Here is a 25050-nt window from a genome sequence, read left to right on the forward strand (position 1 = left end):
TTGATACTGTAAAAAGTGCCTTAGAAGATAGAAATATAAGATCTGATAATGTTGGAGTCTTGACAAGTAACAGGCTGATTTGGAGGAAAATTGTAGATAGAAAGTTAGTAATGATGTAAATTTTTCATGTAGTACTATCATATCCTGTACACCCCTTGAGGGTATATATATCAGGAATTTGATGATGATTATGATTGCTCATTTATTACCCATCTTTATTTGGTAATGCTTTTCTTAAGTGACTTGCACTGAATAGCAACTGAACCACTAGGGCTTACACAAACCTCCCCATGTATTTGATCTTGTTATACTTATCTTGTGCTAGATGGTTTTTGAACTCACTGCCACTTGAAAAACTGTTACTAGTATTAAAGTTATCGGCTCAATTTTATCTGGATTCAAGTCATCTGATATCGATGTTGAAAATTTATTTATCACTAGGTTAGACTATAATAGATTTAGTTTAATCCTTTATCCCAGTGAGAGCAAACAAAGTTTGCGCCTGAAAATATATTCAGGACTAAATATATTGTTGTACTATCTTATCCAGTAAGTAGTGGATAAGCACAGATGGCACAGATCCCATAGGCACAGATGACTTGCTACTGCTTCTGCCTGGTATCTCCAGCTCTGGGCCTGGCTCCCACTGAAGAGACCTCAATAAAGGTCGAAACTAGTCTGGGTAGATGGCCAATCCCTTTAATGCATAACAGTATACATATCCACATAGGAAATGTGTTTTGCATTATGGGAGATACTGGGTTAGAAGTGCCTGGTAGCTTGCTCCACCTTTGCCACGAGTTGCCTTGGTGTTGCACTACTTACTGGATAAGATAGTACAACACTATATTTAGTCCTGAAGATATTTTCAGGCGCAAACTTTGTTTGCTCTCACTGGGATAAAGGATTAAACTAAATCTATTATATTATTATCATCTGATATCATTAGCAGCTCATCTCCTCCTCTTCTATCCTATTCTTCCTAAAAACTCTGTACTCTTTATACTCAATTCCAGTTAGTATGTCTACCTTTGTTAGCCATATATCACTGATGCTTATAATCTGAGGTCTCATTGTATTCTCCAAGGCAACAAACTCAACTCACCCTCCCCTTGTTTCTTATACTCCTAGCTTTCATGTATAAATATAAGTTACTGTCATGCTTTTTTGTATATTCTCCTGTGTAGTCTGCATGGTAGGTTGGACAAATTGCAGACCTCTATATTTATGTAGTAACTTATGCAGACAACCTTCCACCTGCTTAATAAGTCTGAGACAAATAAACACAAAATTGTTGTCTCCTTATAATCATTTACATGATAATGCCCATTCCCAACATTACTGCTACAAATCATTATTTTCACCATTCCTCCCATCATAATTTAGTTTCCATGGGTCTGTATTAGTTCTGAATGCACGCCCGCCTGTGTCGGTGAATAAGCTACTCTAAACTTGTGCTCCTGCATTTTATCGTTATTGTAAATGTTTTTCATTGAAATTAATCATTAAACAGAAGTCTTAACAGTGGGTACTAAGGAGCGGATTACTTCTGCACAACCTGTAAGTACCTATAGTGTATTAAATGTAGTTTAATTGTAGATTTTAAATGTAGATTAAAACGGTGATCGCCACTGACAAACCCACAATGTTCTGCAGCTGTAAAACTAGTGTCACAGATTAAAAAAAAAAAAAAGAAGGTATATGCTGAGATTGCCAGTGGCTGCATGCTTCCTGTGCCAAAATAGACAAATCGGTGCACAAGTTATTTATCGATCTCAACCAGTCCTTTTTCTGTTCGTTGTGCCTTTCAAAAGTAAAACAACTCCTGAACATAGGTAATCAAGTCAAAAACCTTGAACAGCAAATGTAGTGAATTGTAGATTAAATTTAAATTTAGATTAAAATGTTGATCGCCACCGACAAACCCACAATGTGTTGCAGCTGTAAAACTGGTGTTGCAGATTTAAAAAAAAAAAAAAAAAAAAAAAAAGGATATATCCTGCGAGTTCTGTTGCCAGTGGCTGCACGCTTCCTGCGCCAAAATAGACAAATCGGCGTACAAGTTATTTATCGACCTCAACCAACCCTTTTTCTGTTCGTTGTGCCTTTCAAAAGTAAATCAACTCCTGAACATAGGCAAACGAGTTAAAAACCTTGAATATCACATCAGTGCTATGATCAAAACTTTTTCCTCTAAAGTACAAGCAGTGGCTGCCAAGCTCGAACAAATTAACGACCAGCACTGCAACGCAAGTTCACCTTTGCTCATGAATGAACTCCACAATCTAATCGCATCAACAGTATACGACTTGATGGAGGCCTAAAACAAAAAAATTGAACACACTTTGCTTCCAATGCATAACAGACAATGGTAAATTCCTTCCAACTGTCCAAATTAGACACACAAAAAAAGTCTCCTGGTCCTGATGACATTTCTCCAATTGTCATGTACAGTTTGTGCCCCAGAACTGACTCCTATCCTATTTCGCCTATATTTACTCAACTGGTATCTATCCCACAACCTGCAAACTGGCCTATATTCAATGCTGTTATTTTGAACTTTCTGACGGAAAACGGAAAATCATTAAAAGAAGACATAAAAAAAATTAGCAAAAGAATGCAACATTGACTCTAAAAATATCATCAGGTGCCATCATTTTGGGCCCATAAATAAAAGAAAGGATGGAACAAACTCTCCATGCCTTGTAAAAGTGACTTGTGACACTCCAACAAGTGCATTTAAATTAATAACAGTGATCGACAACAAGTTTGAAGACACTTGTCCCAATTGCGTATACATGCTTGACCAGTTGTAACATCATTTGCCCGAAGGGAACAAAGATGCCCTCTTTGAAGACAACTTGAAGAAAAACATCAAAATGGAGACAGCAGTTGGATCATCGACTATAAACAAATTAAATTAGTGCAAAAATCAAGTGATGCCACTAGTAGCCACCATGGAGACCAGTATGCAAGCACTACATAGGAAATGCACAAGACCCTTGTGGTCAAACATATGCCTCACAGAACCTTGTATATATCCACTTTGCCAACATCCATGGCCATCCTTGATTATTAAATTCCAATCTTAATGGTGTTCATTACCACCTTCATTCTACCAAGCCCTACCTAATCTTTCTGGCAGAAACTCAAATCTCACCTTCCCCCAGCATTGTTTATCTCAGCCTTCCAAACTGCACACTCTTTGACTTATTTTAACTCATATATATATCCTAACTAAATACTTAAGGAATTAACAGCATACACTAGAAATATAAATTAAATCAACTTTAATATATACTTTCTACTCTTTAATATATACAGCCACTCTGGGCTTGCAGACCATACTCTGGATACTTGCCACAGAATAAAGTGGAAAAAGCCACAGCAATACACCACAGCAAGTTCAAATATGAAAGACTATTCATGGAATCAGCCTCAGCCCTTAGTTGGATGCATGAGACTGCCCCAAATTTGGGAAACATATATCAGAAGAACTTCAGCACAAAGGCCAAGAACAAATAATATAGCCCGTCAGGGGGCACCATCAGGACTTCAGGAAAATGGTAGCTTCCCCGCTTTGTTTCTCATTTGTTGTTATATAGTACTTGCGTGTACGTGTTTTTATCTTAAGTTCCCATGAAGATGGCAACGTGACGTTGCCGAAATATCGGAAAGTATATATTAAAGTTTATTTAATTTATATTTTTAGTGTACACTGTCAATTCCTTAATTATTTAGTTACATGTTTAACCAGCGTGTAAGCCTTTCTACAAGAATGTACATATATCTGCTCTGACATACCTTGCCAGAGAGTACCAAACCTAGAATTGCCCAACTTTGACTTTCTTTGGTTGAAAATATCCCTGCCCCATTCAGTCCAATTCATTCTCTATTGCTCCTCCAGTGCAACCAACCACTCTGAGTGCTTTAATTTCCTCTCCTTAAAACTTGATTTTCTCCAGTCCCACTTTCCCAACAGCGAAATTATCCTCCTATGAGATTTTAATGTCCACAACACCAGCTTGCTTTCCTCCTTCAGTTGTACATATCTTGCAGGCAGTGATGGTGGAATATTTGCCATCACCAATGACCTTACACAACTTGTTCAGATGCCAGCCAGAATACCAGATAACCCGAACCACTCCCCAAACATCCTAGATCTCTTCCTCACCAATGACTCTTCCAAATACACAATGAAAGTAGTAGATCCCCTAGATAATTCTGACCACAATCTAATGCTCACTTCCTCCCCCATGCAACAGTGCTTACACAGCCACTCCCATTTGGCATTATAACAGTGGGACAGCCTCTGCAACTTCTATGCCACATTCCCAAAGTTGGACTGTTGCTTCTGGCCATTCAACCCAAACATATGTACTGAACTTATCGGCAAAGTAAATCCTCACCTGCATGGAAAGATACATTTCTCACACTACTCTGAACTATTCCCTATTCCCTAACTATTCCCTAACTAAATAGTTCTCCAAAAGATGTGCTAAGGATGTACAAATGAAAAACCAAATGTACTGTAACTAGCTCAAATCAAGATCCACATTGCTCCTTTTGAGCATATACTGAAGCCTAAAATAGATGCAAAAAAACAATCAACGCTTCCTAAACAGAGTTTGAAAGAGCAGAAAGCAAGAAACTAGCAGCCTGTCCAAACAACAGCCGTGCCTTTTGGTCTCTTGCCAAAGCAATTGGCTTGCTTCAACTTCTGCCAAACACTATCCCCACCCCTGTCACACCCAGATAGCTCTATTGCATCATGTTTCACACTTTGCTTCCAATGCATGCATAACAGACAGTGGTAAATTCCTTCCAACTGTCCAAATTAGACACAAAAAAAGTCTCCTGATCCTGATGACATTTCTCCAATTGTCATGAAAGTTTGTGCACCAGTACTGACTCCTATCCTATTTCACCTACATATACTCTCTTACTCCACTGGTATCTATCCCACAACCTGCAAACTGGCCTATATTCAACCCATTCCCAAGAAGGGTGACAAGTCACTACCGTCCAACTACCGCCCCTATCTCGCTTGTCTAAAGTAATGAAAAAATAATTTCACAACTCTTACACTACTTAGAAGGCATCCACCTAATAAAGACTGCCAATATGGATTCTGTCACTGCCAATCAACAGGAGATCTACATATTTATGTCACCCATCTCTGGACAAATGCTATGGAGAAGTTTTGCAAATCTCAAGTGGTTGCACTTCATATCTCCAAAGCTTTTGACTGGGTCTGGCACAAAGGCTTACTAAGCAAACTACCATCATTTGGTCTGTTTCAGCTGGATTGCCAGCTTTGCCTAGATGCATACTGTGTGTATGATGGTGGACGGTTCCTTATCCTCTCACCATTCAGCTAATGCTGGGGTTCCACAAGGTTCTGTCCTTTCACCAGTCCTTTTCCTGATATATATATCAATGACCTTCTTCAGTTGACCTCGAACCCAATACAGACAACAGCACATTGCACTCCTCCCTTTCATTTGATGAACCTTAGTCTACACAACTCACCTCAACCTACAGAACATCAGCCATCACCTCCTGCAATTCTGATCTCTGAGCCGCCTCCAATGGAGTTCATATAACCTCATCAATGTCAATGCTAATAAAACCCAGATCTGCCCTGTTTCTCATAAAAAAGAACAATTTTTTACCAGTATTCTTTTTGACGATACCCAAATTTCCAGATAATTTGAGATTTCTCTTCTTGGAATTACCCTGACATCAAACCTCTCCTGGCATAAACACATCATAAACATTGCATCCTCAGCTTCAAAACAACTAGCAGTTCTCTTTCACTCCAGATATTACTTCATCCCTGAACAGCTATTAAAATTATGCAAATCCTATTGAGTACTGCTCTCACATATGGGATGGGACCCCTAAAAGCTCCCTCAAAATGCTTGACTCAATACAGAGGAGAGCAGTTAGACTTATTAACGACCCATCTCTTTCCATCTCGCTCCCCCCACTTTTGCACAGACGTTTGGTTTTGCAATATGCATATTCTACAAATATTTCCATGGGAAATGCTCATCTGAAATAACATCAATAATTCCTCCACTTAGTACTAGGCTCGTTGGAACATGTGCAGTTGCTGCTCAACATCCATTCACAGGGCACCTTGAAAGAAACAGAACAAGTTTCTTTTTCTCTTCCTTCATCCCTGCAACTGCTGTATTGTGGAGCAATCTTCCCCCTATTTTATTTCCCAAGAATACAATATATAGTCTTTCAAATCAAATTTAAACAAGTTCCTCCTTTCCCAACCTACTACCCATATATGGTAGTAGGTCGGGATACTCTACTAATGTACTATAGGTTGATCAACCAAGCTCTCGTGTATGAGCTCAACATAAAAAAAAAAGTTCTCAAATCAATTAATAATTTCTCAAGATTTCTTGATAGCAAATGCATTGAAATGTAGGCTGTCTCTCTTATTCAAATCTATTCTTCTCTCTCTAGCTGACTATGCAGTCTATGCATCTAATCATTTGCCACTGTAGATAGGTCATGTATTTAAGATTTTCACTTCTCACTCTTTACTTGCTTCTTCTAGCAGTCGTTTCATATCCTATCTCTTAGTGTACTAATCACTAGTTAAATTGTTCATATCAACTCGAATTGCAATTTCTCTCTCTCTTTCCCAATTGTGTGTGTTATTTTTCATTTTTGTTCTGGGAAAACTTAAAGTTATAATCTGCTTATCAATTGCATGTTTAATATAACACTGGCCAACAAAAAAAAATTTTTTTTCTGCTAATTATGATCTGACACTTGTTTTTTACTAATTTGGGTGCCCTGATTTCAAATATCAAACTTATTTTTCTCTATCACGTCAGGTTTTTCCTCTATGGCATTTTCTTTTTGCTAATTTGTAAGTTTTTGATAGTTTTAAGGAGGCAGTACTATTTAGAGGATCAAAAAAATCGATTTTTTAATATTATTTTCTGAAAGTATGTACTTTTAAAAATCTGTTCCTAACTTTTTATCAAGAAATTCGAAAAATTCCCGAAGATATAGCCTATTATTCAAAGCGGTGCGCAGATCAGAATCGGAGTGCTCACCACTCTCGCTTGTTAGTAAACGAATAAATGCGTAAGAACCTGCAACGGCACGTACTGGTGCTTTGAATGCGAGAGAGGCCCATAACCACCTAATACATTTAGGTGATGAAAAGTAGGCGATGACAACTGCCTAAAACAAATGAATGCTATATGTGTCATAGCGGACAAAGAACGATCGAAATCAGTCACTCGTTAATCGATTGTGAAAGTATGATGAGTGCTTATAACGTTTCAATAAAGTCTCTGGTTTTTTTGGTCTTGTTAATTGCATGTTAGTCGGCAGTGAAGAAAATACATCATGTGTACTACTCGAAAATGTGTCAATAGTGTAGATTCCTTCTGCTACATTTGTGGCAGCTTTACTGTTCTCAGTCAAAGGACAAATATCACTGATTTCATTAAGTAAGTGTACTTTGCATACTTTGACGTAAAACTTGCAGATCAGGACAATTCATGGGCTCCAAATAAAGTGTGTAAGTCATGTATAGAAAATTTACGACAGTGGAGCAAGGGAAAACACCAAAAATTAGCTTTTGGCATTCCAATGATTTGGCGTGAACCGAAAAATCACGTGGATGATTGCTATTTTTGTTTAGTTCAGACTTCTGGTTATAATAAGAAGAATAAGAAAAAAAATTGTGTATCCAAATCTCGACTCAGCAATTCGGCCAGTTGCTCATTCCAACGAAATAGCTGTGCCAATTTATAAAGGACTTCCTTTATAAAGAGAACGAGCATGATCGGGATATGCCAGATGTTCTTGAGGAGCAAGACCCGGATGTTGATTTTGAAAATGAAAATTTAATTTCTAGTTCTGGACTGCAACGTTTTACTCAAGCGGAATTGAATGACTTAGTAAGAGATTTGGGCCTATCAAAGGAACCATCGGAATTGTTAGCTTCAAGATTAAATGAAAAAAACTTACTGGAGGAAGATACGACGATAACTTTTTATCGTGGCAGGGAAAGTAATCTTGTACAATATTTTAAACACGAGTGTGGGTTTGTTTACTGTAACAATGTGTCAGGTTTACTAACTGAAATGAGTGTTGTACAGTATCATCCAAATGAGTGGCGTTTATTTATCGACAGTTCAAGCAGAAGCCTCAAGTGTGTCTTACTACACAATGGGAATGTATATGGCTCAATTCCTATTAGCTATTCAGTCCGCTTAAAGGAAACATATGAAGACATTAAAAAGGTTCTGAAGTTATTAAAATATACAGACCATAACTGGATCATCTGTGTTGATCTTAAAATGGTGAACTTTTTACTTGGCTTTCAAAGAGGATATACAAAAGTTTCCGTGTTTTCTATGCTTCTGGGATAGTCGAGCTAGAAACCAACACTGGAGTCAGAAACATTGGCCTCTTAGAATATACTTAAATGTTGGAGAACAGAATGTTATAAATCAAGCTTTAATCGACAGAGAAAAAATCATTTTTCCACCTCTACACATCAGACTAGGTCTTATGAAGCAGTATGTTAAAGCTTTAGATTTACAAGGTGACTGTTTCCAATACATATGTGAAAAATTTCCACGACTTAGTTATGAAAAAATTAAAGCCGGTGTATTTGATGGACCACAAATTAGAACTTTAATGAGAGACCCAAATTTCATCAACTCTATGAATGAAATTGAGAAAGAGGCCTGGACTTCATTTACGATGGTTGCGAATAATTTTCTTGGAAACAAAAAAGCATGCAATTACAAAGATCTAGTGGAAACAATGCTTGAAAATTTCCAGCGCCTAGGATGCAACATGAGCATAAAGCTTCATTTCCTATACAGTCATCTTGATAGATTTCCCGAGAATTTAGGTGCTGTAAGCGATGAACAAGTCGAAAGCTTTCATCAAGACTTAAAAACTATGGAAGATCGGTACCAAGGAAGATGGGATTCTCACATGATGGCCGACTACTGTTGGAGTATTCAAAGGGATTGCCAAAACAGAACACAGCAGAAATTGCTACAAACAAAAATTTATTCCCTGAAACTCGTGTAAGTAAAATTGTTATTTTTTTATAAATATTCTTGTAATTTTTAATGAATATTGTTAATTAGTTATGTATCTAATTATCGGCCTCTCTCGCATTCAAAGCGCTAGTACGTGCCGTTGCAGGTTCTTACGCATTTATTCGTTTACTAACAAGCTAGAGCGGTGAGCGCTCTGATTCTGATCTGCGCACCGCTTTGAATAATAGGCTATATCTTTGGGAATTTTTTGAATTTCTTGATAAAAAGTTAGGAACAGATTTTTAAAAGTACATACTTTCAGAAAATAATATTAAAAAATCGATTTTTTTGATCCTCTAAATAGTACTGCCTCCTTAAAACTATCAAAAACTTACACATTAGCAAAAAGAAAATGCCATAGAGGAAAAACCTGACGTGATAGAGAAAAATGGGTTTGATATTTGAAATCAGCGCACCCAAATTAGTAAAAAACGAGTCTCAAATAAAAGTCAGCAAAAATTGTGTTGTACTGTGTAATCATCATATCAAATAATATCCTTATTTTTAGAATGAACTTTACCTGATTTTCATTAATTTCCTGATTTTACATCTGGAAAATGTGTATAGAGAAAAGCTATTCATAGTGATACAGTTTACCTTGTAAATGAAATGTTATACATATCAAGATGTGCTTTATACTTAAGTTGTAAATCAGTTATTAGATTTGAAGAAGGTAGTGGACAATGGAATTGATGTAAAATCAATTCCATTGCAAGATAAGGATGATGCAATCTCTATTGTTATTAATCAGTTGTATGAATCATATTATGAAGAAAAGTGGGACTACACCTGATATCAAATTTGAAATAATTCATCTTGGCTCTTTACTTCAGTAGATGATATCATCATCAAATTTCTGACATACACCCTCAGGGAGGGTGTATGGGACCTTGTGATAGTACTACATAAAAAGTTACATAATTAAATGTTTTACTTATAAAGTAAAATCCTGACTCCCCCCCCCACCCCCCCACCCACACACTTCACCCTCTCCTATTAACAGAAACTTTTGATAAGAATACTTGTTGATATACAGAATGAAACAAAAAAAGAACCCCCCCCCCCAAATAAGTCATCCTTTCCAGACCTTTACAATTGATTATTATCAATACTTATTCAAGTTGAGTATAAATGTGTTATTTCAAATTTATTGAATTCTTACCATTAATAGAAATCTAACTTTATAGGGATCTGTACAATACTGTATGATTGGAGTTCAACTGTTATCACAACTGACATGTGAAGTGAATCAAATTAGTGAGGTAACTACATTTTATTTCATTTAAATTAAGATATAATAGAAATATTTAAAATCTGTAATAACTATTTATTGCAGATTTTTTAAAGCATTCTGTTGACACAGATAAAGGTTGATACTCTGCTGTTTGTTGATTCTATAAGGAGTTGGTATCCCTTTTTTATGATTACTTATTTTATGTTATAGTAATGCAATGTTTAAAGCAAGGTGAAAAATGCCCCTTTCCTCCAAAATCATCTCTCTGCAAGTGCATGACAGATGCAAGAATGAGAGCCGATGATATCTAGTTCCACATCGCTGGACTTACTCTGTGACAAGGATAGGAACAAGGCTAATTTTTCAGTATTTGAATGTAGAACATGAAGGATTATGCCACATGAGATTAAAGTTGAATATCAAACTTAGATATGGTGAGATGCAAATTAAAATTTCTGTTTTTCTCAGGGAAGTAGGACAAACAGCAGCAAGTCAGGTACTGGAATCCATTGTCAGCAAAATTAGAGATCGTCAAAGGAAAACAAGTGGACAGGGAGAAGAACTAGAGGAGTATCATATGGACGTAATTGGTGTTCGTGAGATGGAGAATACAAAAACAGGTCGATTTCCAGCTAAATAATAAATATAGGATGTTATATTTGGGTGATGGTGAACAGGGAATGGAAGGAGTAGTGATAAGATTCAACACCAGTGCAAAAATAAACTTCTTGATTGGAAGCCAGTTTCAAGTAGTTATCTGGGAGAATTGGGCAGTGAGACTTATTTGTATCTATGATCCCACAGAAGTTTGTCTAGAAGAAAAAGTGGAGGAATTTTTTGAGACATTAAGACAACTGAAATAAGGAAAATGGAAAAATTTGTCCTTGTTTAGAGATCTAGACAGCAGGGTTGGAAGTGTGAATCCCAGTCTTGCACAAATGTTTTAAAAAAAATTTGGAGAAAAGGGCAACACTAATAGAAATGGTCGGTACTTTTTGTATATCTCTTAAGGATATGGACTAATCATCATCAACACCATATTTCAACATAAAGATGTGCACAAATTCACATAGAGAGAAGAAATAAGAAAATAAGTGTTATTGTGACTATATTATCATTGATTGTAATGCAGTTATCTCTAATTTATCTGACCTTCGAATGAATGAATCTTCAATTAACCCACCCTTCATTAATGAGTTGGTGAGTCAACTGATTTCTCTTACAGCAACATGTAATTTTACCTTCATTTATTCATCAATTCAATTATCTGAATTAACCAGTATTATTCTCCCACTTCAGATAATTCAGGAATCACTGTATATTTGCACAAGTTAAGGGAACTCAAGAATATACAAGGGGTTTGAAATGGGAAGTGATTATCACTTAATTTTAAGCAGGATAAAAATGAATATCATATATAAGGAAGTTTTAACAATAAATAAACTTGAGCAGCTTTTACAGATGAATTGTACACTCAACTATATTTCTTTCTCATTCCTCAGATGATTGGTTGAATCCTGTATGAAATCTTTACCATCTAGGTCTGTCTCTGGCCATTTCTGTCATTCCTCTGAAGCTCAAATTGTGGTCTTTTCTTCAAAGACAACTATATTATTTAAGGAAAAATGATAGAATTCAAAATCATGAACCAAGCTTTGGAGTTTCATTAAAGTATGAAGAAAGAGCATGAAGGGAGGGGAAAAAAAACAGTTGATTCAACTAGAGAGAGAAAGAGATGTGAAGTGAAATTGTCTGCAAGGATAGAAACATCAGAACTTTATGATGGACAGAAAGGTAAAGAACAGTCCTAAAAAAGAAGCAAACATTGTACAGGAAAACCTCGCTTAATGCGGATTTGATATGCACGATAATCAGTTAGTGTGGGTGAGTGAAATTATACCATTTCTCACTTTAAGCAAGTGATTAATCAGCTAAGACGATTTCTTTACTTTATGCGAAATTTTTCGTTTCCAGTCAGCAGCGAGCGGCAGCACTTTTCAATGTAGCAGGCAGTGGCCGTTCTGCACTAGGCAGGTGACTCAAAGCTATGATTGCAAGTGCACCTGCAATCCCTGTTTTCTTTTCCTTCATTTTGTTTTTATTTAGATACCTATAAGGCTTTATTATATTCATCTCATGATATGGAAAAGAGGAAGACTGATGAAGAAAGCTGCAATAATAAAGGAACTGTGTAGCAGAAGGTCTTATCTCACTGTGCAAATGATTTCTTTGGTATTAATAACCCAGCTGATAACATGATAAAATAAATAAGCACAATTGGAAAAGAACTTGGACTTAATGAACTGGATAATGAAGATGTTAGAAACTTGCTTGATTCTCATTCAGAACAATTAAGTGAGAATGATCTCCTTCAACTGCAAGAACAGCGTGCATATGAAGAAGATGAAGATAAGGAGTGCGAACAAGAAGAGAATGTTATGACTAAGAAGCTAACTGCAATAGAACTTGAGCTAGTTTTTAATCACATTGAGCATGTTAAGGAAATTTTGTTTGATACTAATCCTGATATGGAACGAAGCTTTGAAGTCTGCCAAAATCTTGATAAAGCGATCACCAGCTATTGCAAATTGCATGACAAGATGAAAAAGTCGAGCATGATACAAACATCTTTACTTTGTTTTTTTGTAAAAAAAAAGTAGCTCAATCAAATGTTTAGACATTAAATAAAAATTTAAGTAATTGATTTTTATTAACTTTGATGTTGTCCTCTATAGATTATATATATATTTTTTTTTTCAAATTTACACTGATGGATGAATTATAATTATTCCTATTGTTCACTGCATTCACTTAATGCAATTTCGTTTAGCGACCATTAAGTTAATTAATCACATTAAGCGAGGTTAACGTGATTATAGTAAAATAGTGTGATATTTTTGGAGATAAAAGTCATACATTTTACAAACAAATTTAAAGAACTTTGTACTGTGACTCCTTGCAAAATCTTGACTTGATAGATAGCATCTTCTATGATGTGAAGGACAATAGAAATGTTCATTCATAATGGAGCTCCATCACACTTCATTTGTGTTCAAGGAAATCTTAAAGAAAAATTTTGAAAGATGGAATGGTTAAGACAGACCAATTAAATAGCTTCCTGTTTCACCTGACCTACATGGTGTGAAGTATGTTCATCATACAGTGTTTCTTTTTTCCAGTTACTAAGGGATTTCTGTTGATATTTTATATGCTTTGCAAGTAGTCAGTGTTTGTCACACCCATGTTTATTATTTATTTTATGTAATATCCTCTTTATTAATATTTTTGCCTCTTCTGGTGAGACACGTGACCCCCATAATATCCTTCTGTGTCAAGCATGCTTAATTTTATATCCTTGTCAATATATGCATGGCACACCAGTTTGAAGTTTTTTTTTTTCAGTGAAATTTTCCTTTAGAACTAATATTTAGTAACTGACTTGATGGTGCAGAAAATATCTAAAAAGAAATGTTTGCTTTTTTTATTTTGAGTTTTTTATTTATACACGTATAATAGTTCCTATAATCATATATCCTGTACACCCCTTGAGGGTACATGGCAGGAATTTGATGATGATGATTGTTTCTATAAAAAATATTGTGCATTACATAAGTTTGTTTTGGTACCAAGTGAAGTGTACGAGGTGCTACTCAGAAGTTCAGGCAGTTTGATAATAAAAGACTTATCCTAACTCCTAGTTTTCACCATCTCTTTCGAAGTAGTCACTCTTGGGCATATGTGCAGTTTATGGATGATTCCATGGTTCCAGGGAAGTTTTCAAGCATGACTGTATTGAGAGTCTCCTGAAGTTCTGCTTGGATCTTCTCAGTCATGTCAAAGCGATACCCTATCAGCCAAAATTTCATATTGTGGAACAGGGAAAACTTGCAGGGGATTGAGTCAGCCAAATAAGGGGGGAGGGAAATGGAGAATGAAGGTCATGTTTTTGGAAGCCAGGAACAGTCAAACAATGAGTGATGTGTGGGAAAGCTTGTGGTAATGGTGTAATAACCAGTTGTTCTTCCACTTGTCTGGATGTTTATGCTGAATGCTCTCCCTTAGTAGCTTCAAACCTAACAAAATTTGTCATTCACAGTTTAACCAAGGTTTCTGCAGTTATTTTTTTTTGAGGTTGTAGCAAAATTTGATGCAATTCTTTCTTTTAAGGTTACACAGCGGTCTGCATTTATTATGAAGAATTTATGTTGACAGGAACACGCGTATTGGAGTAATTACTTTACTTTTAATTATGAAAATAATACCCAAAGTTTTGACCTCTGTGTTGAGGTCATCATCAGGAAAACATACACAGGACACAAACTACATTACACTACACAAAAGTATGATAAACCTAATGCTTAGTTAATCATGTACCCTAGCCTGACCTGTGGTGAAAAAAAAATAATAAAAATAAGAAATAAGAAATGATTATACACAGATATAAATAAATAACAAAATAAAATTTTAAACATATAAGTGTAATAATATAGAGATAATAAAAAAATAAATAAATAAAAATAAAGTTTTATAATAGACTCATGTTAAGGTTTTCTTGTGCCCATGTTCTGGATGCTGTAGGTTGCATATGGGTCCTCTAGATTCTTGGAATTACTAATCCATCATTCTTGTTGAGATTCAGATGATGTTTCAACATTCTCTTCCTTGAACTTTCTTTCAAACCAGGTTTTGGTACTGTGTCAGGACTTGGTGCCTATCCAGTTGATTCTCATGCCTCCATCCCCGTTCTGCAAAATTTCCTCTTAATTAATTCTGTAAAACTCATTCTGTAATTTGTATGTTTCAATTATATCACTCCTTTCTTCCCATCATAGCAACCAATACTTATGACCACAGATCTTCATCCTATCCTCATAGCATTTTGTAGACATGCTACTATCTTGGTTACTTGCCTCTGGATCCTCTCATGTTACCTCTTTCTCAGTCCCAAGAAACCCACATGACCAGATCTGTGTGCATTGGTACAACTGAGTTCTTTTCAAGGCCTTAAAATAAACTGTTTATCTCTGCTTATCAAGGTGTTCTTCAGTAACCAAGTAATCTGATGGACTCTTAGCCACTTTTGCAGTATGCCTTCTAAACTTCAACTCCTTATTCACCAACACCCTGAATCTCTGGCATTATGAATTTCCCAGAGCGAAGTATTATCAGCATGGCACACAGTTAGCAATATTTTCATCCCAAAATGCTAACCTTACACTTATGTCACATTAAACTAATATCCGTTCTCCTTTGCCCATACTGCTTGTCTGTTTAAATCATCCTACAAAATTTTAACATCTTTATCGACTATTGCTCTACCAGTTTTACATCATAGGCAAACAACTAAAAATTTCTTCTCGTATCATATCATTTCCTGCATCATTAATGTACAAATGAATAGTAGTGGCATCCTGAATAGTAGTAGAGTCCTGCTGCGCACCACTAGTCACAGGCCTTCTTTTAGACCCTACTCTACTCCTGAATAAGCTTGTTGTCTGGTATCTCTCCATCAAACACTCCTCCACTTCACCAACTTCGTATCCATCTCCATTTGTTGCAGTTTATTGATTAGAATTCTATGCAGTATCCTGCCAAAAGCCATTGCAAAGTCCAGTATCACCATATCCCCATTGCTTTTAACCAACTTAGCTATCTCAGTGTTATGAAAGGTAAGTTACTGGGGCAAGCATGACCTACCCATGCCCTCCATACATATATACGGTATCCCATTCATGTCTACCCATTCCTGGCCTGGCTTTTCCCCTTAAATAACTTCTTCAGTACCTTGACTACCACTCCTGAAATGCCAATTAGTTGATAATTTGCTACTTCAGTCTTGGAGCATCCTTTATGCAATGAAAGTATCTTCTTCTTTTTTTAGCCCCCCCCCCCCTTGGTGGAAAGAAGGGAAAATACTTCCAACTCTGAGAATTTAACAGTGAGATATTACACCTTGTTGTAATACCTCAGCTGGTGTATATACTAATCTCACTAATCTCATAGCTCAGTGTTTCTCAACCTGTGGTCTGCAGGCTGACTTAAATAAATAAATATATATTTTTGAATTATCCAAACAAAACAAATTAAAATTGAATAAGTAAATAAAAATTATTGAAATAAATTCGATACTTTAAAAAACCAACAAATAGAGGCAGAATATTCATTCTTTTCTCATTCTGAAAAAAAAAAGTAATAGAAGAGGGGTGAATTGAACAACAATATGGTTTTATTACTTCTGCCTTCTCTTGTTGTTTTGTCAGATTTGAAGTAAACGTGTTATCCACATTTCAACCAATTGTTTGTTGTTTATTGATTTTTATTATTGAAGGTTTTCCTCCTTCAACCAAGGCTCAGTGTACCTTCAGACGTGCTTGGACGAAGTGTGTCGCGAGTTAACCCAAGTATTTATATATTTTTTGGAATCGTTTTTTTAATAATAGAAAAGTGCCTTAGACTTTGAAAAGAAAAGCAAATGAAACAAGTCATGCTAAATCTAATTGTGATACATGTGTTGTAATGACGAGTAAATCTGATGCTCTTACTGTAGAAGAAACAAGCAGTTCAAAGAAATGCAAAAATACATGTTTGGAATTCAGGTTTACTTGGTGTGTAGATGAAAGTGAACAGAAACCTCAATGTGTTATGTGTTATGAAGTGTTGTCGAATGAGTGCATGAAATCTGCGAAACTCTGACATTTAGAAACTAAACATTGTGATATGAAAATTAAGGCAATTAAATTTTTTCAGTGACACTTTGGGACAGTAAATCATGGGAAAGATATAGTTTTGGCCATGGGTTCGATTAATAGCAAGGCACTGGAAGCATCCTATCTCTTAAGTTTGTGCATAGCAAAAACAGGGAAAGCTCATTCTATCAGGAAAAATTTACTACTTCCAGCTATAAAAGATGTGGTAAAAACTAAGTTTGGCAACAAGTTACTAAAATATGTTGATCTGATCCTCTTTCAAATGACACTATCGGTCACAGAATTAATGATATGGCAGGTGTCATAGAATCTCAGTTAATTGAAAGAGTTAAGAAGAGCCCTTATTATGTATTACAAATAAACGAGGCTACTGATGTTACAAATGATGCACAGTTAATGTGTTATGTAAGATATGCCATGATAACAACATTCATGACGTTATTCTGTTTTGTAGAACCTTGTCATCCTGAAGAACTGGAGAAACAATATTTCACACTCTCAATAATTACATAATACACAAAGGAATCCAGTGGGAAAGATGTATGGGATTCTGTTTGGATGGAGCTCACGCCCTTATTGGCAGGCATATTGGGATTACTTCTATGGTCAATGAAGTAGCTCTGGATATGAATTGGGTACATTGTTTCATACATAGGGAAGCATTAGCCTCCAAAGGAATACCACCAGAATTTAAAACTGTGCTATATGAGGGTGGTCTGAAAAGTTGCCAATCTCGACCATAGATGGCAACACTATTGGCAAGATTTTTGTTTTCTAAGCGGGTACATCTGTCATAAGCATCCAGGTGATATTGCAAGTCATTCTATCAAGTACTTTGTTTTATACAGCTGTCTCTGAAGTATAAAACATGGTGTCTGTATCCCTTGAAATGGATAAAATTCAGCATCATGCAGTTATAAAATTCTTTGTAAAAGAAATTTACAAACAATTTTATTTGTAAATTTTGGCAAAAGAAATTCATTCGAAGTTCATAAAAGTTTATGGGCACTCTTCTCCTTTGTTTTAGACAATTAAGAAATGGGCTGCCAAGTTTAAATGTGGCCGTACCAGTCTTGAAGATGATCCATGTGAAGACCTCCAAAAAAGTGTAACAACAGCAGAAATCATTGATCAAATGCACAATATGGTATTGGATGACCGGCAAGTCAAAGTGCATGAAATTGCTGAGACTATAGACATTTTGAAAGAACATGTAGGATATATTTTGCAAAAATGAAGAATTGTAAATGAAAAAGTTTTGTGGAAAATGGGTGCCGCACTTGGTCACAGCAGATCAAAAACACACTCGCATGAAAATCTCTGAACAGTGCTTGGATCATTTTAACATGAATAAAACTGATTTTGTGCAAAATTTATTACTATGGATGAGACTTGGATTCACCATTACACACCAGCATCCAAACAGCAGTCAAAAACAGTGGACAGAAGCCGGTTGTTCTGCACCAAAGAAGACAAAGTCGATACCATCAGCAGGAAAGGTCATGGCATTGGTGTTTTGGGATACTAAAGGCATTTTGTTTATTAATTATCTTGAACAGGGTAATACAATAACAGGGGAATATTATTCCGATCTTTTAACTATACTAGACGAAAAAATTTGTGAGAAAAGATTGCAGAAGAAATAAAAATCATCTTTCATCAGGACAATGCACCTGCCCACAAAGGTGTTTTGGCAATGGGAAAATTAAGGGATCTGTACTATGATTTGGTGGAACATCCACCCTATTCTCCAGATTTGGCTATCTCTGACTTCTATCTCTTCCCAAAACTAAAACTCTTCCTCACTGGTCAGCATTTTTCTTCGAATCAAGAAGTGATTGCAGCTGTAGAGAGGTATTTTACAGATCTTACTGAGAATCACTACAGGGACAGGATAATGGTGCTGGAGCATCGCTGTAATAAATGTATTAGTCCTAAGGGAGATTATATTGAAAAATAAAAATAATTTTGAAATTATAAATCGATTTTTCTTTGTTAGGCCAAGAACTTTTCGGACCACACTCGTACAACAACGTAAAGCTACCAAATTTTATTAAGGCTCCACCATTAAATGACAGGTTATTTTCAGTACTCTGCGATGAAATGGGGAGCTTACATACAACTTTTGCTTCATTCTGAAATTCGCTGTCTTTCCACTGGCAAAGTACTAACAAGGTTATTTTGTTTAAGGCACGAAGTTCTATTGTTTGTAAATGAACGTAATTTTGATTTTGCATCACTCCTTGTTGACGAAGCATGGTTGCCAACACTATCCTATCTTTCAGACATTTTTTCGAAATTAAATGAACTAAATCTGTCTTTTCAGTTAAATTCTTTAACTGTTCTTGATGCGTACGCCAAAATAAAGGCATTTGAGAAAAAACTGGTGTTATGGCTTGGTTATGTGAAAGACAATTTGCTTCTTTTCCAACATTGGAATCCTTTTTAGTGGAAAATTATATTTTTGTGATTCTGAGTTTCTGGAAAGGGTTTGCGACCACCTCAAAACTCTGAAACAGAAATTTGAAACATATCTTTCAAATAAGTTTTATAAGAAATTTCTGTGGGTTCGTTATCAATTTCTATTCTATCGAAGCTGATCTTACTGCTGAACTCTCCTTTAATTGCCAGACTTTTCTGTCCCTTGGTTAACAATTCCCAAAAGGTCATCAAATTAATTGTTTCTTTTATCTGCTTGCATCACTTTAAACATGCTGACTATATTAATGCTATCATTGTTCCTTATATATCCAGGGCACCTCAGAAAAAAATAACTAGAATTCTAAAAAAGTATAATCTCTGCATGGAATTCAAACCTTTATATAAAGTGGGATATCCTCATCTGCTCTCCCAAGGATCTCTCCGTTTCAGGTGTTTACAAAGTTCCTTGTTTCTGCAGATCTTATTATGGTCATACTGGGAGATATGCTAACATCTGCCTAGAACGTTAACAGTACGTCTGTCACGATAAGTATGATCAGGCAGGGCTTACTGACCATGCCATGGAATACTTTGCATAGAATCAAATGGGGAAGAAAACTATGATGCTTCAACACAAAAAAATACAGGATTCAACAATTTTTTTAGCATCAGCAATATAATTAAAAAAAAACTGACCTTATCTTAATAAATATAGTTGTATTAAACTTCCCAAAATTTGAGAAACTTGAATTCTTAGGCCTCCTGCCTAACACAGCTAAGCCTAGCACACAGCACCCATAGAGGGTGTCCCTCATAGGTTTTCAGGCTTTCATTCTAATTCTTTTCCTCTTAGTGTTTGCAAAAATTTATGTTTTTGCAATTTTAATATTGTATCCCTGACAATGTCTCAGTGAATGAGATGAAATATAGGAGTGATTAAATCTATTGTTTAATTATTTGTGCTGTATTTATTCAGTTAAACCCCATCATTAGTGATTCAACTATTTCATCTGCATCAGATACCTCACTACCATCAGCATTCATTATAATTATTCTTCCTTTTACTTTTTTTTTTTTTAATGTTGGGTCTATATATAAGAGGTTAGCTGGTCAACCTATATTACTTTAGCACCGTATATGGGTAGTGGGATGGGAAAGGAGAAACTTGTTGACATACGATTTAAAAACCTGTATGTCGTATTCCTTGGGAAATACATCAGGCAGAAGACTGTTCCACAGTTCAGCAGTAGCAGGGATGAAGGAGGAGGAAAAGAAACTTGTTCTGTGGGTTTCAAGGTGTGCTGTGAAGGGATGTTGGGCAGTGGCTGTACGTGTTTCAATGGGTTTAGTACAGGGTGGAGGAATTATTGATGCTGTTTCAGATGAGCATTTTCCATGAAAATATCTATAGAATATACAAATTGCAGAGACTAAACGTGTATGTGAAAGTGGAGTGAGTGAGTTAATAAGAGATGGATCATTTATCAGTCTAATTGTGTAAAAATATTTATGTAGCTCCAAAAAGTCTAAAAATTTTTACATAAATTTTACCAAGATCAAGCTTAGTAAGAATTGTAACTTGTACATAGATGTTTAAGTATAAATAATCCCAATGGGAATTGTATATGCTCTCTGCCAAATAAGGGAATATTCTAGAAGGTGTAGTATTAAGGCAATACCTTGCCACTAGTAAACAGTATATTTTTAGCTCTTTGTAAGGACGTCAAATTTTGTGTGTGTTCTACATGGAAACGCTCAAGGTCAGTGCTAGGTGAACCGACAAAAGCTTCAAACGAATGTCTGCTGCCAGAACGAATAGGATTTAGGGAGTGTTGGAGAAAAACAAAGGAAGGGTCAGTCTGAGAAAAGGATCAAGGGATTTCACCAAAATGTTCGGGGGTGACATATCTCCGTGCAAGGATTCACAAGTGACTGAATAAAAGGCGTTGGCAAAAAGATTGCAACCTCGGTTCCAGAAATTTTCATCGGTGATCCAGAGGTCGTCGAGCAGTCATCATGAAGTTGTCGGCAGTTATCCGTCAGAGATCGGGAACGCGACTTCAGGAGAAATCATGCCAGTGATCTAAAAGAAAGATGATGGGAGCTGATCCACCAGGCAAAGCTGATAGTTGATGATGAATTGACGAGGCTTCGCCAGGAGCTGTTAACCAGAGGGAAGAAATTGCTCCGTTAGTCCAATGCGCATGCATGCATTCCACAAGCCGATAATCTTCGTCTGAAGTGTGGTGAGTACAGCGTCCCAAGAGATGCCAGTAAATCTATTGGCGGCGTAAAGAGGGAAAGAAAACCTGACATGGAAAAAAAAAACACGAACAGAACGCCAGTGTGAAGCCAGATCCATAGAGGGTAGTCGCCACCAAAGTGAGTGTATCTGTTTTTCCAATTTTCCTTTGAGTTTTTAGGAGAACTTTTATTAGTGGACTGTTAAGTGGAGGCTGACCTAAATAGGCATAATTAACAGTTGAAGATTAGAAAGTAAATAATTGTCAGGAATTTGTATATGTAATAAGTCAAAGTATAACTGTTTGCCATTTGGAAGAAATTTGCCTATAGAATATTCCCAGCATAGAAAGGAAGGAGTAATTTGTATGTAAAAGATATTGTCTATGTCAGCGCTTCCCAAACTGTGGGCCGCGGCCCCCTTGGGGGCCGTAGGTTTTGTTGAGGGGGCCGTGAAATAATGAAAACAAATTTAAAATGTTTTAAGACTAAGTATATTTTTTTTATTTTAAAACAAACGTATTTAACTTTTATTATTTCTTTTTTATTATTTTTTATATTTTAATGGAAAAATTCACACATTGGTGTTGGTTCACAAACTTTGCTTCCTGCGTATTTCAGCGCTTAACGAATATTAGTAAATATTGCTTATTCATATGTTTCATTTCAAAGCAGTGGTTAATTGTATTTACTTCGAATGTTCTCCTGGGAAGTTCCAAATCTTTCTGTCCCTTTCATAACGCGTTCGTAATCAGGGACTGTTGATATTGACTTTATATATATATCAAAACTCGTTTTATATTATCACTGTCATCCGAGCTAGTTTTCTGTTACCAATAAAAGTTTCACATATACTTCACACATGAAAAAAAGCTTAAACAAGTTCATGTGGGGATATAGTAACTCACTTGCAGTGGTAAACAACACGCCCTCCCTAAGAGCCACTATACTACAGAGGCAATAAAAATAAGTACTTCTATTATGCCATTGAATAAGGTATGAGGAGTCTGTGTAATATATTTCTCAACAAATAGTGCAATTAGAGACAACTGGGATAAAAACACACTAATTAACGAATCACATGTCCCCTCATACAGAAACTATGCTGTATAGACTGAAACAAAACCATATGTTGCATGGGCAAACACAGTATCTAACTAAAAACTATTGTTATTAATTAGATGTATGTGAGTTCGATTTCCCAAGGCAGCAATAAAATTCAACCGAACGTGTTAAAATTTGTAAAAGTGTTAAAACTAAGTAATATATATATATATATAATGAATGTTATGGCAGTTTCACATATGGAATTCGGTTGAAGAGAGTTAGCATTTCAACTCAATTGTCAGCTATGCTTTTATCTTTCGGTTGCACGATCTTTTGTTAATACCACACCAATCATATGCACGTTTTAATAAACAGACTGCCTTTGCTGTCTGTTTCGCGTTAGGCTTAATTACCGTAAAAGGAAAAAAGTCACAAAAGTGAAAAATGTTCCTGGTCCGGGGATTCCCTTATTCAGGTAATATTTACTAATTTCATGTTATCAGTCTGTGGTGTGCCAGTATCGGTAAGTGGTGATATTATTTGATCTATTCTACGTTAAAAAATTTAACCCTGAGATGGATAAGTGGTTGATAAAAAATAAAAAAAAAATCCCGCGAACAATCAGAAGAAGCAGAAACAGACTAAAAAAAAAAGGAGAGTATTTCATATTTTACCAGAACAGACCGTATCGTCTTCAGAACCAAACAGCAAGAGGCAAAAAATGTAATATATGCATTTGAATTTTGCAATATTCGCTGTATTTGTTTTGTATTGAATATAAATACAATAAATATTATAATAATATATCTCTATTAATTTTTTTTCGAGGGGGGGCCGTGAAATATTTTAATTTTTGCAAAGGACATCCAGACATCCAGAAGTTTGGGAAGCACTGGTCTATGTGTTCGATGAATAAGAGTTAACAATTAAGTAATAAGTACCATTGCTCAGTATAAATGATTTATGTTATATTAAGAAAATTAGTTAAATATGTGATATGATTTGTGTGAGTAAAATGCAGGAACCTAACTAATATTTATGCAGATTTGAATGGAGATGTTTTTTTTTTTCTATTACTGTAAATATGTCTTATGTGAATTAAATTTTGTTGTTTAAATATTAAATAAGTGTCACCTGATTCTTAATTATTTATTTGATGCTCTGTTCCGAAAAAATATTAGAGCCTATTAGCAGGAGGAGGGATAGTAAAGGATAGATAGTAGACCACGACTGCAGATACTAAATAAATTAGGGATATTCTGAAGGTAAAAATGGAAAACTACTGGATGCAATTTATACTTCTTGTTAATAGAAAATGAACGTCAGTGGCGCAGCTTTTAATCAAATAAATTTTCTGGTGTTTGAAGAATAAGAACGCAAGTGCGGAAAGCAGTTTAGCGTAAGGAGATATTAAAGATATGCCAAGGAGAGATAAGGAAGAATAGTTAGAGGTACATGACATCAAGTTGCATTAAACGTATAAATATATATATAAGCATATAAATATATAAATAATAAGATCCATAAAGAGAAATCAAAGAGCTATACAAATAATAAATATAATAGCAAACCCCCCATTATTACAATTGCTCTCCTCTGTATTGAGTCAAGTATTTTGAGGAAGCTTTTAGGAACCCCATTCCAAATGTGAGAACAGTATTCGATAGCTGGGCGGATTTGTGATTTGTAAAAGGTTAACAATATAACGATATACATATGTTTCAATTAGTCAAGAGAAATCTGAAGAAAGGAAGGTATCCATCATGACATGAAGCGAATGACTGAATGACCAGACAGGAAATTGGCAGCCCATTTGGACATTGTGTATGGTAGGCCATATTTGGTAAGTAGGCCTTTGTGCAAGACACAGTCAGTGCCTTGGAAATATCTAGAGCAACCATACAAGTTTGTTTTCCAATCTTTTCCATGGATGGATGATGTTGCAAGGTCTACTAAAGTTGCAGAATCCAAATTGGTGGTGAAAAATGTGATTGTTGACTTTCTCCATTATTTTTGATAGAACTGAGATGAGATGAGTGCAATGAGATAATGCTATAATGCAGTTCTGACCATATCCTATATCCTTGTTGTTTGGAATTGGTTGAATCTAGACTTATTTTCATGCTGCATGATGGATGTCAGTTGAGTATGAAAGATTGTAACATCATACAGGATAGGTGTTAGTTCAGGAGCACAAGTTCAAACTATTGACAATATAAGAAGTCCAAGAGTGAACATACGTATTATTAGTACTTACTGTTATTACTATTAAAGGTGGAATTCATCAGAAGAGATT

At 35.6% G+C, this 25050-nt stretch overlaps 1 protein-coding gene across 1 annotated transcript in view; it reads left to right on the forward strand.

Moving 5' to 3' along the window:
• The window catches only part of Ranbp16 (Ran-binding protein 16), a 1020902-nt gene that overhangs the window by 190268 nt on the left and 805584 nt on the right, over positions 1-25050 (forward strand). Inside the window, exon 6 of the mRNA XM_090392964.1 lies at positions 10292-10366. Within this exon, the coding sequence (XP_090249090.1) occupies positions 10292-10366 (75 nt within the window). The remainder of the gene's footprint in view (positions 1-10291; positions 10367-25050) is intronic.

This window comes from Typopeltis vanoorti, chromosome 5, assembly GCF_054136105.1.
Source record: "Typopeltis vanoorti isolate ZY-2024b chromosome 5, IOZ_Tvanoo_1.0, whole genome shotgun sequence".
NCBI classification, from domain to species: Eukaryota; Metazoa; Arthropoda; class Arachnida; order Uropygi; family Thelyphonidae; genus Typopeltis; species Typopeltis vanoorti.